Raw genomic sequence first — 14,703 nt, forward strand, 5'->3', positions numbered from 1 at the left:
TTCCCCCTGGATCCGCCCTTGTTTAGGTTAATCTAATCTAAGGGATTAGCCTGTCACGATACGTAATTGTCCCTTTTAGGAAAATTTTTTAAAAATATAACACATTACGTCATGTGTTAAAATTAACTGTTTACTTTAACTTCATTCTAAGCTTAAGGTATTAGTAGTTTTTTGGACATTACATAGTAAAATAAATGTTCCATCTTGATTAAACGAAGTTGCCCATAGTCTTTGCTGATTAATGGTATAAATTCATATTTATATGACCAATATATTGATGAATCACATGTACAGCACGTACAACCTCAAGATGAATAATGCTACATTTTTAATATGCCTAAAATTATGAGGATAGCTCTCAAGATGATAGATGCATGTGACCATAATCTAAATCATTGTACATTAACCTAAATTTAATTTTCAATGAGAGTTTTATTGAGATTCTGAATAAACATATGTAAATAACTTTGTTCCATATTTCATACTATCGAAAACAAATGAGCCCGTGGATGTGTTCGCGGTGTTATTTTAACAAAACTTTTATCACAGTTCTACCAATCATAACTGTCATTTCTTTATTCCCTTTTGCCAAGGTTATTGTGATTGGTTGGTGGGAGGGTCAAGGCTTGCATCAGTTGTGGTAACACTGGTTCACCTCACAACACAGATGACCACCAGACGCGTCAACAGTAGCCTCTGATGCCTCACCAGTATGGGGAAGGACAAGACTGCTCAGCGAACTAAAGGCAACAAAAAGGTGAGTAATGGTGGATATGTGAGTCTAATATGGTCACGGTAATAATGTAATTTACCGGGAATGTTTTTAGGTGTTTATATATGACCCCAATTGTGAGTTATATTTTCCTTAAACAATTTCAGGGTGTACTCATGGGGCAGACGGCTAACACCTAGGGGTTGACTAATATGTTTTTCCAGTGTAATTTGGTGTGTTTAAAACGAATCTGACCTAACAACTTAGCATAACATAACCTAATGTTACCTTACCTAACCCCTAGCCAGGTGCTCTGCCCCTGACCCCCGGTATGCCTAGCTTAAACTAACCTAACCTAACCAAATGTTGCCTAAGCTCCCCGGACCCCTCGGTCAGTAATTTTAATCAAGGAAAGTGCCGTTATAGTCCGAGGTAAGATATTGGCAAATCTTCGTTTTCTTCCTCTTTACGTACCTCCTTGACCAATTATAGAACCACTGGTGCTTGTCCTTTCTAAATTTACAAGGCAATTTACAGTGCGGCCACTCGACAGACGTAGGGAGAACACCATGATTAGGAATTGGATAGCATGATCGTCTTTCTCGTAAAATTAGGCAATAAACTTAAAATAATCGTAGGAGCACGAATCACACCCAACCTCCACCACGGCCATTGTCAGACTGGTGATTGAAATTCAAATCTGTACCCAGGCTGCTCCCTTTGAAAAAATTCAGATGAGATTGGTTAAAAAAAATAAAACCTGATGAGATCGTTACATAAATTGTCACGACTAGATGACATCAGTCAACATTGCAGATAACATCTCTTCGCAGAGATGAAGACTGAAAGTTACGTAAAATCCATTAAATTGATTTGTCGCTATTTTCCATTTGCGAATGATAAAATGGGGTTCAAAATGCTTTGAATAGGGAGATCTAAATGTTTCAGTAGTTTATAACTTTGGGGCACGCAATGTCCTAAAGTAAAATAAAACCTAAAAATGATATGACAATGCACAGAACCTAATACTTGTAGAACCTGATCTCGCCCACCAGAGAAACCTACCTAACTTTACCTTACTTTGGCTAATACAGTGATCCCTCGGTTAACGAACGCCTCGCTTAACGAAATTTTCGGTTGACGAATTACGTTCCATAAGAATATTAAATTCGGTTAACGAACAAAAATTCGGTAACGAAATTCTTACGAAATCATGTTAACATGTTTTCGCTTGCTCACCAGCTGGAATATTAGTCCGCCAATACAGTAATCTGTTCTAGGGCTTAAATTCGTTCCCATTTGAGTAAATATCAAGAAGGTTGTACTATTCAATAATTTTCCAAGTTTTATATTAAATTTTTTAGTAATTTTAACACATATTTAACATAATTGAAGTACTGTAGGATCCGTTCGTTATAGCATACCCCACTGTATGTTTGACAGTTGGCGCCCAAGGTCGAACGCGTGTTTATTTATCAGTTCTTAAGTGACTAAGCTTCTCTCTTATTAAAAACCAGTGAAATGACCTGGGTGAATATAATTTACATTGCTGGGATTCTTGTAAGATGTTGATTAATTTAAATATAAACAACCTATAATTCGCACTTGACATAACAATTTTAGTACAGTAATCAAATTAGTACATGTGCACTCCAGCTTTGCACTAAGGTCATTTATTTCTTTTACGTTTCTTTTAGTATGGTGTATGCCTGTAAATGGATGAAAATAAATTTAGAAATTTATGTAAATCTACCCAAAAATACAGCTGAAAAACTTTATATTATAAAATGTACTACAGTATTGTACACTAATGTACTACAATTTTTATCTCAAGCGAAATATATGACGTTTATATTTAAATTAATCTCTGTCTTGCAAGGATTTCAGCAATGCAAATTATATTCTCCTATAGTCTGAGATATTATATGAAAAACTTAAGGCCTAAAACCCCCCACGCAAGGGAGTGTGGGGTGGGAGGGGAGCGGGAGGTGAGGCGATATGATTTGACAGTTGGCGCTGAAGGCCTGGGTGTTTATTTATCATTCCTTAAGAGTGACTAAGCTCTTCTCATAATTTGCCACCCTAACGACCTGGGTGAATATAACTTACATTCCTGGGATTCTTGTAAGATAGTAATTTATTTGAATACCTGTATAAATAATCTATATTTGCAATAGACATAAAAATTTTAGTACCGTAATCATTTAGTACATGTACAGTACAGGTTTGCACTTAGGTCCATTGTTATCTGAGGGACCACTGTATTGCAGTGTACTTGTACAATATTGACTAAATTCACTAGATAACGTACACAACTAATGGTTGGTAAAACTTGTCAAGTAAGTGAGTGTCAAGTCTGTCAGTATAAGTGGCACGTGTGAGTGCTTGTGTCCCCCATCATAGGAGTCCATTTTCTCTCGCTTCAGGACGCCTGAGTCCGTTTTCTCTCTTAATCTTAGAGTGCAGTGCACCAGAGACTTTGTTATTCCTTAGTAATGACACAATTTGAAATTGCAACCCCAATTGCAGCTGGGGTTGCAATTGTTGAGGCAACTAGATATGTCTGATTACAGCAAATGTGTTATTGTCAATTTGTAGTTGAAAGATTTTATCCTCAATAGATGTAGGTTAACATTACACCTGGAGGCAAATGCTTACTAAGGCCTAAGGAAGGATATTCCTTTAACACACAATATCTGGCCAGTATGGGAAGGATCATCGTGTCTCCTTCAGGGGGTCGTGGAGTGGTGGTCCAGCAGGTGTCACGGAAGTTTTTTGGGGGGGGGGGCACGGATGTATATTCAATCGGACGTTGTTCGGTTGGACGTTAACCGGCGCATGACTGTACAGTGATATCTCCGTTAGCCGGAACAATTGGTACAGAGCATTTCCTGGGATGAGAGATTTCTGGGTAACGAGACGATTCTCTCAAAGTCGAAAAAAAATCCCCCATCCCCGGAATTTTCCGGGTAACAGAAAAATGTTCTCAGAAGTTCCAGAAATTACCCATTACATCATCTCTCGAACCCGGAAAAATGTCCCTTATCCCCAGAATTTTCCGGGTAATGGAAAAAATTTCTCAGACGTTCCAGAAATTGCCCATTATATCATCTCCCAAACCCGGAAAATATCCCCCATCCCCAGAATTTTCCGGGTATCTGGAAAATTTTCTCAATTCTGGCTCTTTTGGGTTCCGGATTTGAGGGATTCCGGCTAACGGAGATATCACCGTATTCTGTATATGCACTGCAAAAAAAAAAAGAGAAAGTCTTCCAGGTAAGAATACATGACAGCTGAGCTGGTTTGAACATGGGAGTTTTTTTATGTCCATAACCTGCTCTTCACAGTACATTTCTTCACTTCGAAATGTCCATGACTTAGACCATAAAAAAAAACACCCTTAAAACTTACCCGAACGTGGCATTTGGGGTCTGAAGAGGCCATCGTCTGCGGGAAGGTGGTGACGTCATTGCAAGTGACGGCCTTGTTTCTCGAGAAATAAACTTATCTCGACTATTATAGCAGGACTTTAAACTCTACGAATGTGGCAGAGTGTATTTCTTGTGTTTACTCAGCACCAACAACTCGTCCATTATACCTGTACTGCATCTTTTACAGCCCACTTATGTGAGAAAGGAATATAGGTAACATACCAGTACAGTATTACTTTTACTAGGGAATATATAATGTTTTTTTGTGCAAGTGAAGAATATGAGAAAGTCTTGATATACCGCACTGTACAGTAGTGTGTCAAGTTTAAGACCATTCTAATCACATTTAACTCTCTGCTTGCAACACTATCTTAGTATTTCCTCCCTTCTCTCAATGCTGATATTGTTTTGGTATATCCTGCACAGCCCTCCAGTAGTGGAAGAACAGCTGAACTACTAGGTGGGGTTTCAGGCTTTGTTGGATTCAGTGCCTTGCAAGACTTGGGCTATGTGCCGGCAGCAACACAAGCTGATGACAGCACAATATCTGCTGAATTTAGAGTTACGTTGCGAAAGATGACGAAAAAGGATTCCACAACAAAAATTAAGGTCAGTAATACAGTACAGGCAGTATTCTAGTAAGACTGATTGATTTTGTGTGACTGTTGAAGTCCTTGTGAAGTGAAGGAAAAGAATTAGAATTTAGATGAAAATGGAAAGTAGAAAAGAGGTTTGTAAAGGCAAAGAAAAATGTAACCAGCATTTATTAGAAGTACTTGTACAGTACTTTATATAATACAGTATAATAACATTTCCTACATTATAATAAGTAGAGAAAGTTAGAGATTCATGTATTATCTCTCTGTTTTCTCTATTATGAACGCTTATTACCATATTCAGTGTATCTTTTCACTTCTTTCATTCACAGTCCCATTCAGTTCACTACATAATTACAAGTGGTCACTACTGTAATTATACAGTAATAGATATAGCTGTCCTTTGTATTTCAGGCATTACAAGAATTTGAAGTATTGTGTCAGAATGAAGATCAAGAATCCATTTTATCTGCACTTCCTTTTTGGCCACGGCTGTACACCAAGTTATCAATAGATGTCGAGAGGAGGGTAAGTGTTAGTGAATTACTGGGAGCTTTTACAGTGAGGGATAGCTAATGCCTTTTATCATACTATGAAATAAAAAAAACTAGTTTGAAGCTAACAAAATTAATTCTGTTTTATCTAGTACAGTGGTTCTCAACCTGGGAGCCACGGTGAGCTGTTATAAATTGTACATTTCCAAATAATGTTGGGTATCTGAATTAATCAAAACTTATTTTGACTTGTGCGTGTGTGTGTGTGTGTGTATATATATATATATATATATATATATATATATATATATATATATATATATATATATATATATATATATATATATATATATATATATATATATATATATATATATAGTATGCTATAACGAATCTAATTGGTTCTAGAACCTTGTTCGTTATAGCATTCGTTTGTTATAGGATTAATCCGTTCCAGGCCCCCAAATACAACCACTTAACACTGAAAAATATAATATAAAATTGTAAAAATTGTAAAGAAGTGCATAAATATGCATCTAAACTCCTGAAATAAAGAATATCAATAATACTTGTAATAAAAAACAATAAATTAGTATAAAAAAAATACTCTTGTTGTAGGAGTTTCGTTCGTTATAGCATTCTCAATTTTATAGGCAAAGCCGTTCGTTATAGGAATATTCGTAGTAGAATCCATTCGTTATAGCATACCCCACTTTATTATTATTATTATTATTATTATTATTATTATTATTATAGAGTATTATTTTATTATTATATTATTACAGTATTATTGTTATTATTATTAATTTTATTATTATTATTTTATTATTGTTATCATTATTATTTTATTTTTGTGTATAATTTATTAAAATTTTTATTTACTATGAATAATTATTATTATTATTATTATTATAATAATTAGTATACTGTATTACATTTTCACCCCCCAGGCCCCGATGTGGGTCACTGACCTGTACCCGGTTGGGCTAATCCCTGTTTAAAAAAAAGTTTTGCTCCACAAAAAAAAACTTTCGGTTTTTAGAGGTTTTTGGGTTTCGGAATTTTGGATAAGGGGTTGTCAACCTGTATGGGGCAAGGTTCCTTAAACATAGTGTATTTGAATTTAAGTGATCTTTGTATGCATCAATTGAGAGGTTGTGAAAAATGACCACTCATACTAGAGGTGGTCGTGCCAAGGTAAGGAGGCCAGGTAGGATACCCGAAGTCTTTTAGAACCCAGAATAAGTGAAAAGTATGGGTTGGAACAATGCTTCTTTATATGAAGCTATTTTGCCTTTACTGTGCTGTATAGGGCAGGTACAAGATATAAAACTGTGCAAAATTAGATACTTTGACAAATGAGATAGTGTCCTCTCTCTCTTCTCTTCTCTTTTTATAAAGTGAATGATATTTCTCTGAAGAAATTCTTGTCATTTAGCAAGCTTCACAAAATCATTTTTATATGCCCTAGTGCTATTTTATAGGTACGAGAAGCAACACAGGTAGCACATGGTGCTTTGGTGACTCAAGTAGGGAAGCAGTTAGCTCCACACCTCAAGTCCATCATGCCATCATGGATGTTAGCCATGGCGGATCCTTATCCTCCTGCCGCCACTGCTGCAACAAAAGCTTTCCAGGTTAGTGCTCTGCAAGAAGCTCTAAAATATTCTAAGTTTAAGATTTTTATGTGTGCTGTGTCATTGTTCTTTTGTTTCTTCAGCTGGAGCATCACTCTTTCAGGTATCCAAGAGTAACACCTGCCTTAGTCTGTCCTCAGTAGCCATTCCTTCACTTATCTCCATGGTGAACCTTTCTGGCAGACATTTAACTCTTTTGTTCCCAAGTCTGCATCATATGCTGTTTTCTTGAAAGTCAATTTTATGAAGCTAATTTTGGGAAAGATGTAATTGTGAAATGTTCCAAAGAACACAGAAGTAGAATAGAATTTTGTCCATACTAGTTATACTCTGATCCAGTGTAGTTAAGAAAAGCATGTGTAATATGATGTCATCTGTTGACAGTAAAAGCATTATATTTTATGAAAATATAATACAGTTGTACCCCACTTAACGCGGTCAATTGAACCCAGAGGGTCCCGCGTTAAGTGAAATCCGCGTTAAGTGAACAACAGAACATATGGGATTAATTCCAATAGAAACCGGCCCGACCCCCAAACTCCACTTTTTGAAGGCACATACCTATGTTGTAGTAAAAATAACATCTTAATTTTATGATGGTACATGCACACAATTAATACTTAAGAGAAATAGAGAAATACAGTCGCCAAGTTAATGTCCATTCAAATAATGGACTCAACTCCCTCCCCCTCTCACACTACACAGCCGGCTAACAGATGGTCGGTCGGTCCCTCCCTCCCCCCCCACCCCCCACCAACCGTCCCAAGGAGATGTGTGGGATAACCTCAAACTAAAGTTAGGAAAATATAATTGACATTGCTGGATTCCTTGTAAGACCAGGAATATTTTGAATATAAATGTCATATATTTTGGACAAAAGATAACATAGTTACCTAGAGAAAAAATTTTATCTAAAAATTGTAAGTTTAAAGCAAAATATATGATGTTTATATTCAAAATGATCACCAAATTATAAGAATTCCAGCAATGTAAATTATATTCTGACCGGGTAATTTGTATGAATTTTATGAGCTAAAACAAATATCTTCAGTTAATAAAAAAAAATAATCTTCACGACACTATCTGTCAAAGTACCCCACCTTGCCTCCCCCCTCTTCCAACCGCGCGGTCAGTCCCAACCCTCCCCCCCACCCCCCACCAATCCTCCCTTCCAGAGTTTTTAACATTTAGTATTAAATAATACCTCAGATTAAAGTTAGGATAATATAATTGACATTGCTGGATTCCTTGTAAGACCAGGAATATTTTGAATATAAATGTCATATATTTTGGACAAAAGATACCATAGTTACCTAGAGAAAAATTTTTATCTAAAAATTGTAAGTTTAAAGCAAAATATATGATGTTTATATTCAAAATGATCACCAAATTATAAGAATTCCAGCAATGTAAATTATATTCTGACCGGGTAATTTGTATGAATTTTATGAGCTAAAACAAATATCTTCAGTTAATAAAAAAAAATAATAATTCTTCACACGGTAACAGATGGTCGGTTGGTCCCTCCCTCCCCCCCACCCCCCACCAACCGTCCCAAGGAGATGTGTGGGATAACCACTAAATTTTAATAAATAATACCTCAAACTAAAGTTAGGATAATATAATTGACATTGCTGGATTCCTTGTAAGACCAGGAATATTTTGAATATAAATGTCATATATTTTGCACAAAAGATACCATAGTTACCTAGAGAAAAATTTTTTATCTAAAAATTGTAAGTTTAAAGCAAAATATATGATGTTTATATTCAAAATGATCACCAAATTATAAGAATTCCAGCAATGTAAATTATATTCTGGCCTGGTAATTTGTATGAATTTTATGAGCTAAAACAGGCAGTCAGGCAGGGTGGCGGGTGGGGCAAATCTAAAAATAGCGTCTCGGACACTCACCGCGTATATGTGGAAAAAACCCGCGTTAAGTGAAAGTTCAGCTTTGGCAAGGCACCGCGTATATGCGAAAACGCGTTAAGTGAAAGCGCGTTAAGCGGGGTAAAACTGTATATAAATTTTATAAAACTTAATGATATATTGTATTACAACTTACTGTACACCAAAATTTAGAGAATCATAATGCTGAAACATATTAACTCTCTGGCTGGACAGTTTTGTGACTGTCTTGATAAAACTTTAATTCGTCCATTATATTTATTTATTAAATTTATTATTATTATTTTTTTTTTCGTCAGCAAATCCCTGCCCATTTTGTACAGGATAGCTACAACCAGTGATGAATACTTATTTTTTTAAATCTTTGTTATTCGCTTACTCTTACTGCAGTAACAGATATATTTGTTTATTTGTTCCTTCACAGAGACTAGCACTGTGTCCAACCCATAAACCACTTGGAGATATATTGTTGTATCTTAATCCCTACCACAACTAACATCAGATACAGTACTGTACTTCCCATTGTTTCAATATCTACACAATACTATCTTAGCAAACTCTGGCTAACTTTTTGTTAAATGCAGCTCTCATTTTCACACCTTTTATAATCTTAACTATGTTTCAGACAAGTCATGCATAATCTTACCAACACACAAGCAACAGTGTGCTTCTTGATTGTCATAGTACTCAGAAGTAAAGTGCCATTTCACAATCAACTCCTTATTTCAGCCACTCGAGTAACCTGAATAGAGATCAGTAGACTTACTCCTTTTTCTTGGCGGCTATGGGCTTCTACACAAAAATATATTGGCACATGTCTTAGGGCTTAATTGTTGTCATGCACCCATAGGTGTAAACTAATTTTCTGATTGGAGTGATCACATAATTATCTTGGTTTGGAAATTTTGACCCTGTGAACTTGTTGACTACAGTATTCAAGAGTTGCCTAATCTTGGTTTTGTAATACTGTACCTGTTCATGGAATTTCAGGACCAAGTGCCCACTTTTCTGTACAGTGTACTGTATTTCTTATTTTCTATATCCTGTTGACCCCACATGTTACTCTTATAAATATTGCATCTATTGATTCTCTTTTCCTTCTTCCTCTTGAATCAAGATTCTTTGAAATATCAGCTTAACAGTTCCTTTTTATGCTGTATTCCTCTCTTTACTTGTCAGCCACTTTATTTATTGCTTAATTTTGTTCTCAGACTGCATTTTCTGAAGAGAAAAGAGCTGAGGTAATGATCTTCTGCTGTAAGGAGATAATGGACTTCATTACTGATAACCTGTTCAAGCAGACTCCTCAGACACTTTCAGACCCAAAGTAAGTTTGTTCCAGTTGATAGGTAAATACTGATGGATAGGAAAGTGAAGATTAATGATAATATTTCCCGATGAGAAATATGTATTAATAAGTAAAATGATGATCCGCAGTTTCAAAATTTTTGGCTCGAGATTGATGTAGGATTTTTTACCTGACAAAATGCAGTACAGTACCAAGCTTTACCAGTGTGCATAGTTCATTTTATTGAGTTGTGTTATTTTCTACAGTTGCGCTGCTGGAAGGAAACAAAAATGTTAGTTTCCTCGTTAGTGTGTCCATAACCTTTATTGATTAACCCATCAGAGTGACCGACCCCGAGGACATGAAGAACAAGTTCATCCGTGTACTAGCCTGCTCCCTCAATGCCGTGAGTCTGCTCTTGACATCCACTGCTGGAAATTCAGAGAAGCAGGACCAAATAATGACTATGGTGATGCCCCTTGTACAGAACCCATCATTCTGGAAAATACCAAAGACTAAACATCCTTTGGTAAGAGCTCATAGATTCTGTGTAATAGTTGTTTTGATATTTGTAGTTTTAGGAAGTCATTGTATGAATTGTTTAAATTAACTGATCATCAAAAGTGTAATCTTACAAAAATTTAGTGAATTAGAGTTAGATATCTGAGGTACCATAACAAGAGCCACAATGAAGGCATACTGTCAGTCCATGATATTATGAAGTATAGTTCTTATTATTGAGGCAGTATTCACGTTACCAATATTGAGGATTATTTATTTTTTAATTCAGTGTGATTAAATGATTTATTGTTGAAGTATTGTAGTCATTTCTTCTTAATGTGGATTTGATATTTGATATTTGGAGTTAGTTTACAAACTTGATGTTGACATCACTAGACATTTCCAAATTTATTGATGGATTTTATATTACAGGTTCGGAGTGCGTGGTTCTCAACGATAAAGGACATGTTTGAGTATGACCCTCAGTTGTTAGGTAATTCAGCAGAAGATCTTAATGCTACAATTCTTCCAGCATTAGATGACCAGGATGGCTCTGTGCTATCTCACATATGGATTGCTTTTCTTCATCTTTGTGTTGCTCACCCAGTAAGTATTCAGCCATTGATACTTAGAAATATTTGTAATAGCACATATCAATACAGTATATGCTGCTAAGATGAAGCAGAAAATATTTTGGCATTCTAAATAATTTTATTGTAGGTGTTAGTGCATGAAATGGATGATTAACTGTTATCACATTTATAGATATTGGCACATATAAGAGTTTTCCATTGACAATTGGTTCATTTAAGCTTCACATCAGCTAAACAGAATCAGGTTTACATGTTTAAGCAACACTTGAAACATTTATTAAAGAATTTAGAGGGTGGTAAAGATGCAGCATAAGGGAATTTGTTAATGCTGTATGCACCAAGAAATGTATAGTACAGTATAAGTACTGGTATTTCATATTTTTTGGAGGTACCTGTAGCTGACACAGAGAGTTGGACAAAACGGTTAAATTGAGTTTGGTGGAGTATGCCTGCTGGGGGAGGATGGATGTATAGGCCGACACTTTCTTTTCATTGTACATTAAGATGTTTCACCATACATTTGCTAAACCTTTCTAGATATTTAGAATCACCTGTACTTTTCAATCACATTAACACCTCCAAAATTTGGAATTATTATAAATTCATCAGGAATTATGTGGCAGGGACAAGTAATAATATATGTACTGTATTCACAAGTCCCCATATAATGATCATTACACAGAGACCATTAGTTAGAGTAATTGAGACTAATCAGATAAAGGTGGTTTATCACTCACCCTCTCCTTATACGCATGTGTTGATTTAGTGCTGAAAGATGCACCCTTGACCTGTTTAATAGGGTCAATATGGTGACAGGTTTAGCAGATTATTACAGGAGATTATAACTTTTTAATATTGTTGTTTGATATATAATTTCATAATTATTGTTAACATCGTGGGGGTTTGGTCGTAATTAGTGATTACTCTCAGTTCATTCCCGTTATCCTTCACTGTTCACCATGTCAAGGTAATTTACCAGATATTTAAAACACCAGTGAAATAGATTCAGTTCATTCAAAATTAATGATTAACAAGAAATAAACATAGTAAACATTTAATTAAACCTAAGAAACTTTAAAGCTACAAATTAGATACAGTAAATATTAAACTTGCAGCAACAAAAAAAAAAAAAAAAAATATATATATATATATATATATATATATATATATATATATATATATATATATATATATATATATATATATATATATATATATATATATATATATATATATATATATATATACAGTAAACTTCATTTAACGAAGCATATAGGATTAACGAAATTTCGGTTAACGAACTGCCTTCCATAAGGATCTTCAATTCGGTTAACGAACAAAAATTCGGTTAACGAATTTCTTACGAACCGACCTCAACATGTTTTCGCTTGCACTGGCCGGGCAACCAGCTTTAGTATCAGTCCACCAATACATTAATCGGTTCTAGGGCTTAAATTCCTAACTATTTTAGTAAATATCAAGAAGTTTATACTATTCAATAATTTTAAAAGTTTAATATTCAATTTTTTAGTCATTCTAACAATTACTGAACATAACTGAAGGTAAAGTGACTAGTTTAAAGCGCAGCATCCAGCCTCTTAACACAGCAAACAGGCGTTAGTCTCTCTGTTTTCACTGGAGGTAACATCTTGCTTGAGACTCTCTTCAACTAAACGCTTTTTTCTGTGTTTCCAAGCAAATTATTGGTCATTTTGAAATATATTTTACATATTGACAATATATAATGCAGTACAGTGTTGATTTAAAGAAAATAATCTTGAAATACACCAAGAGAACTAAAATTTTATGGGTGAAATGGTGCCATGGGGTGACTTCTCTTCCACCCCAATGCCTTCTCTTCTTCCTTCTCCTCCACCCCCATTGTAATTCCCATCATCATCATCATCATCCAGGAGCCTTCTACATACACACCTCAAAGTAAGTGAACTTTTCTACCATTTTTGTTGAATTTAGAAAATTTTCGGTGAGCTGGAACCAATTACCCAAAAACCCATTGAAACAATGGTTTCGGTTAACGAACTTCAGTTATGAGCGACCTTCTAGAGCAGTTGAGGTTCGTTAACGAGATACTACTAACATATATATATATATATATATATATATATATATATATATATATATATATATATATATATATATATATATATATATATATATATATATATATATATATATATATATATATATACCACACACACAATCAACACACTCAACCGCCAGGATTGAACCACGAGCCCATGACTGTGACGGGGAACACTAACCGCTGGACCACCAGGATGCCTAAAAGCAGTCCGTGGGTTGAATCCTAACGGGTGAGAGTCAGTATTATATGTAAAGTCAGCGTGCTTTATTGGGCTAATAGAAATATATGGATCCTGTTTTGGCTTGGATTTGGTAAGCGTTACTCTGACCACCTACATTGATACGGGTTGGTCCCCCATTAGAGTTCACGGCGCCGCCTTTCGTTCAACAGGCTTTGTGTGAAATATAACAAAGTCTAGGACTGCATTTAGTATCCTGGTGGTCCAGCGGTTAGCGTTCCCCGGTCACAGTCATAGGCTTGTGTGCCGTGGGTTCGAATCCTGGCGGGTTGAGGTGTTGATTGTATGTAGAAGTCCGCATGCTTTATTGGGCTAATGAAATATATATGGATCCTCGTGTTTCGAAGCCGGATTTGGTAAAACGTTACTCTGACCACCTAAGTGATACGGGTGGTCCCCATTAGAGGTTCACGGTGCCATAAGCTCGTTGAACAGGCTTTGTGTGAAATATAACAAAGTCTAGGACTGCTTTTAGTATCCTGGTGGTCCAGTGGTTAGCGTTCCCCGGTCACAGTCATAGGCTTGTGTGCCGTGGGTTCGAATCCTGGTGGGTTGAGGTGTTGATTGTATGTAGAAGTCCGCGTGCTTTATTGGGCTAATGAAATATATATATATGTATGTGTATATATATATATATATATATATATATATATATATATATATATATATATATATATATATATATATATATATATATATACACACACACACACAGTCAACCCTCACTTTACGCGGTCCCACATTCCGCGTTTCCACGTTTACACCGTGCCCTGCCAGAACCCAGGATGCTTACATTCCGCGGTGGGTGTACCCCTTTACACGGTAAAGTATAATTTTTTTTAATTTAGCTCATAAAATTCATACAAATTATCCGGCCAGAATATAATTTACATTGCTGGTATTCTTACAATTTGATGATCATTTTGAATATAAACATCATAGATTTTGCATTAGACATACAAATTTTAGATATAATGTTTACTCTTGAGTAAATATGTTATCTTTTGTGCAAAATATATGATATTTATATTCAAAATATTCCTGGTCTTACAAGGAATCCAGCAATGTCAATTATATTATCCTAACTTTAGTCTGATTTATTATTTATTACTAAAAAGGTAAACAGTCTGGTATTCCCACACATATATCTAGTAGGGACGTTGGTGGGGGGTGGGGGGGAGGGAGGGACTGACCGACC

At 35.4% G+C, this 14,703-nt stretch overlaps 1 protein-coding gene across 1 annotated transcript in view; it reads left to right on the forward strand.

Annotated features, from left to right (window-relative positions):
* The first annotated feature begins 446 nt into the window (after positions 1-446).
* Positions 447-14,703, forward strand: part of LOC121872709 (E3 ubiquitin-protein ligase listerin-like) — a 53,100-nt gene continuing 38,843 nt past the window's right edge. Inside the window, exons 1-7 of the mRNA XM_042375713.1 lie at positions 447-757; positions 4,570-4,752; positions 5,154-5,267; positions 6,718-6,870; positions 9,993-10,108; positions 10,412-10,598; positions 11,003-11,176. Coding sequence (XP_042231647.1) covers positions 713-757; positions 4,570-4,752; positions 5,154-5,267; positions 6,718-6,870; positions 9,993-10,108; positions 10,412-10,598; positions 11,003-11,176 — 972 coding nt within the window. The 5' untranslated portion in view covers positions 447-712. The remainder of the gene's footprint in view (positions 758-4,569; positions 4,753-5,153; positions 5,268-6,717; positions 6,871-9,992; positions 10,109-10,411; positions 10,599-11,002; positions 11,177-14,703) is intronic.

Source organism: Homarus americanus, unplaced genomic scaffold, assembly GCF_018991925.1.
Source record: "Homarus americanus isolate GMGI-L3 unplaced genomic scaffold, GMGI_Hamer_2.0 scaffold39155, whole genome shotgun sequence".
In the NCBI taxonomy this organism is placed as follows: domain Eukaryota; kingdom Metazoa; phylum Arthropoda; class Malacostraca; order Decapoda; family Nephropidae; genus Homarus; species Homarus americanus.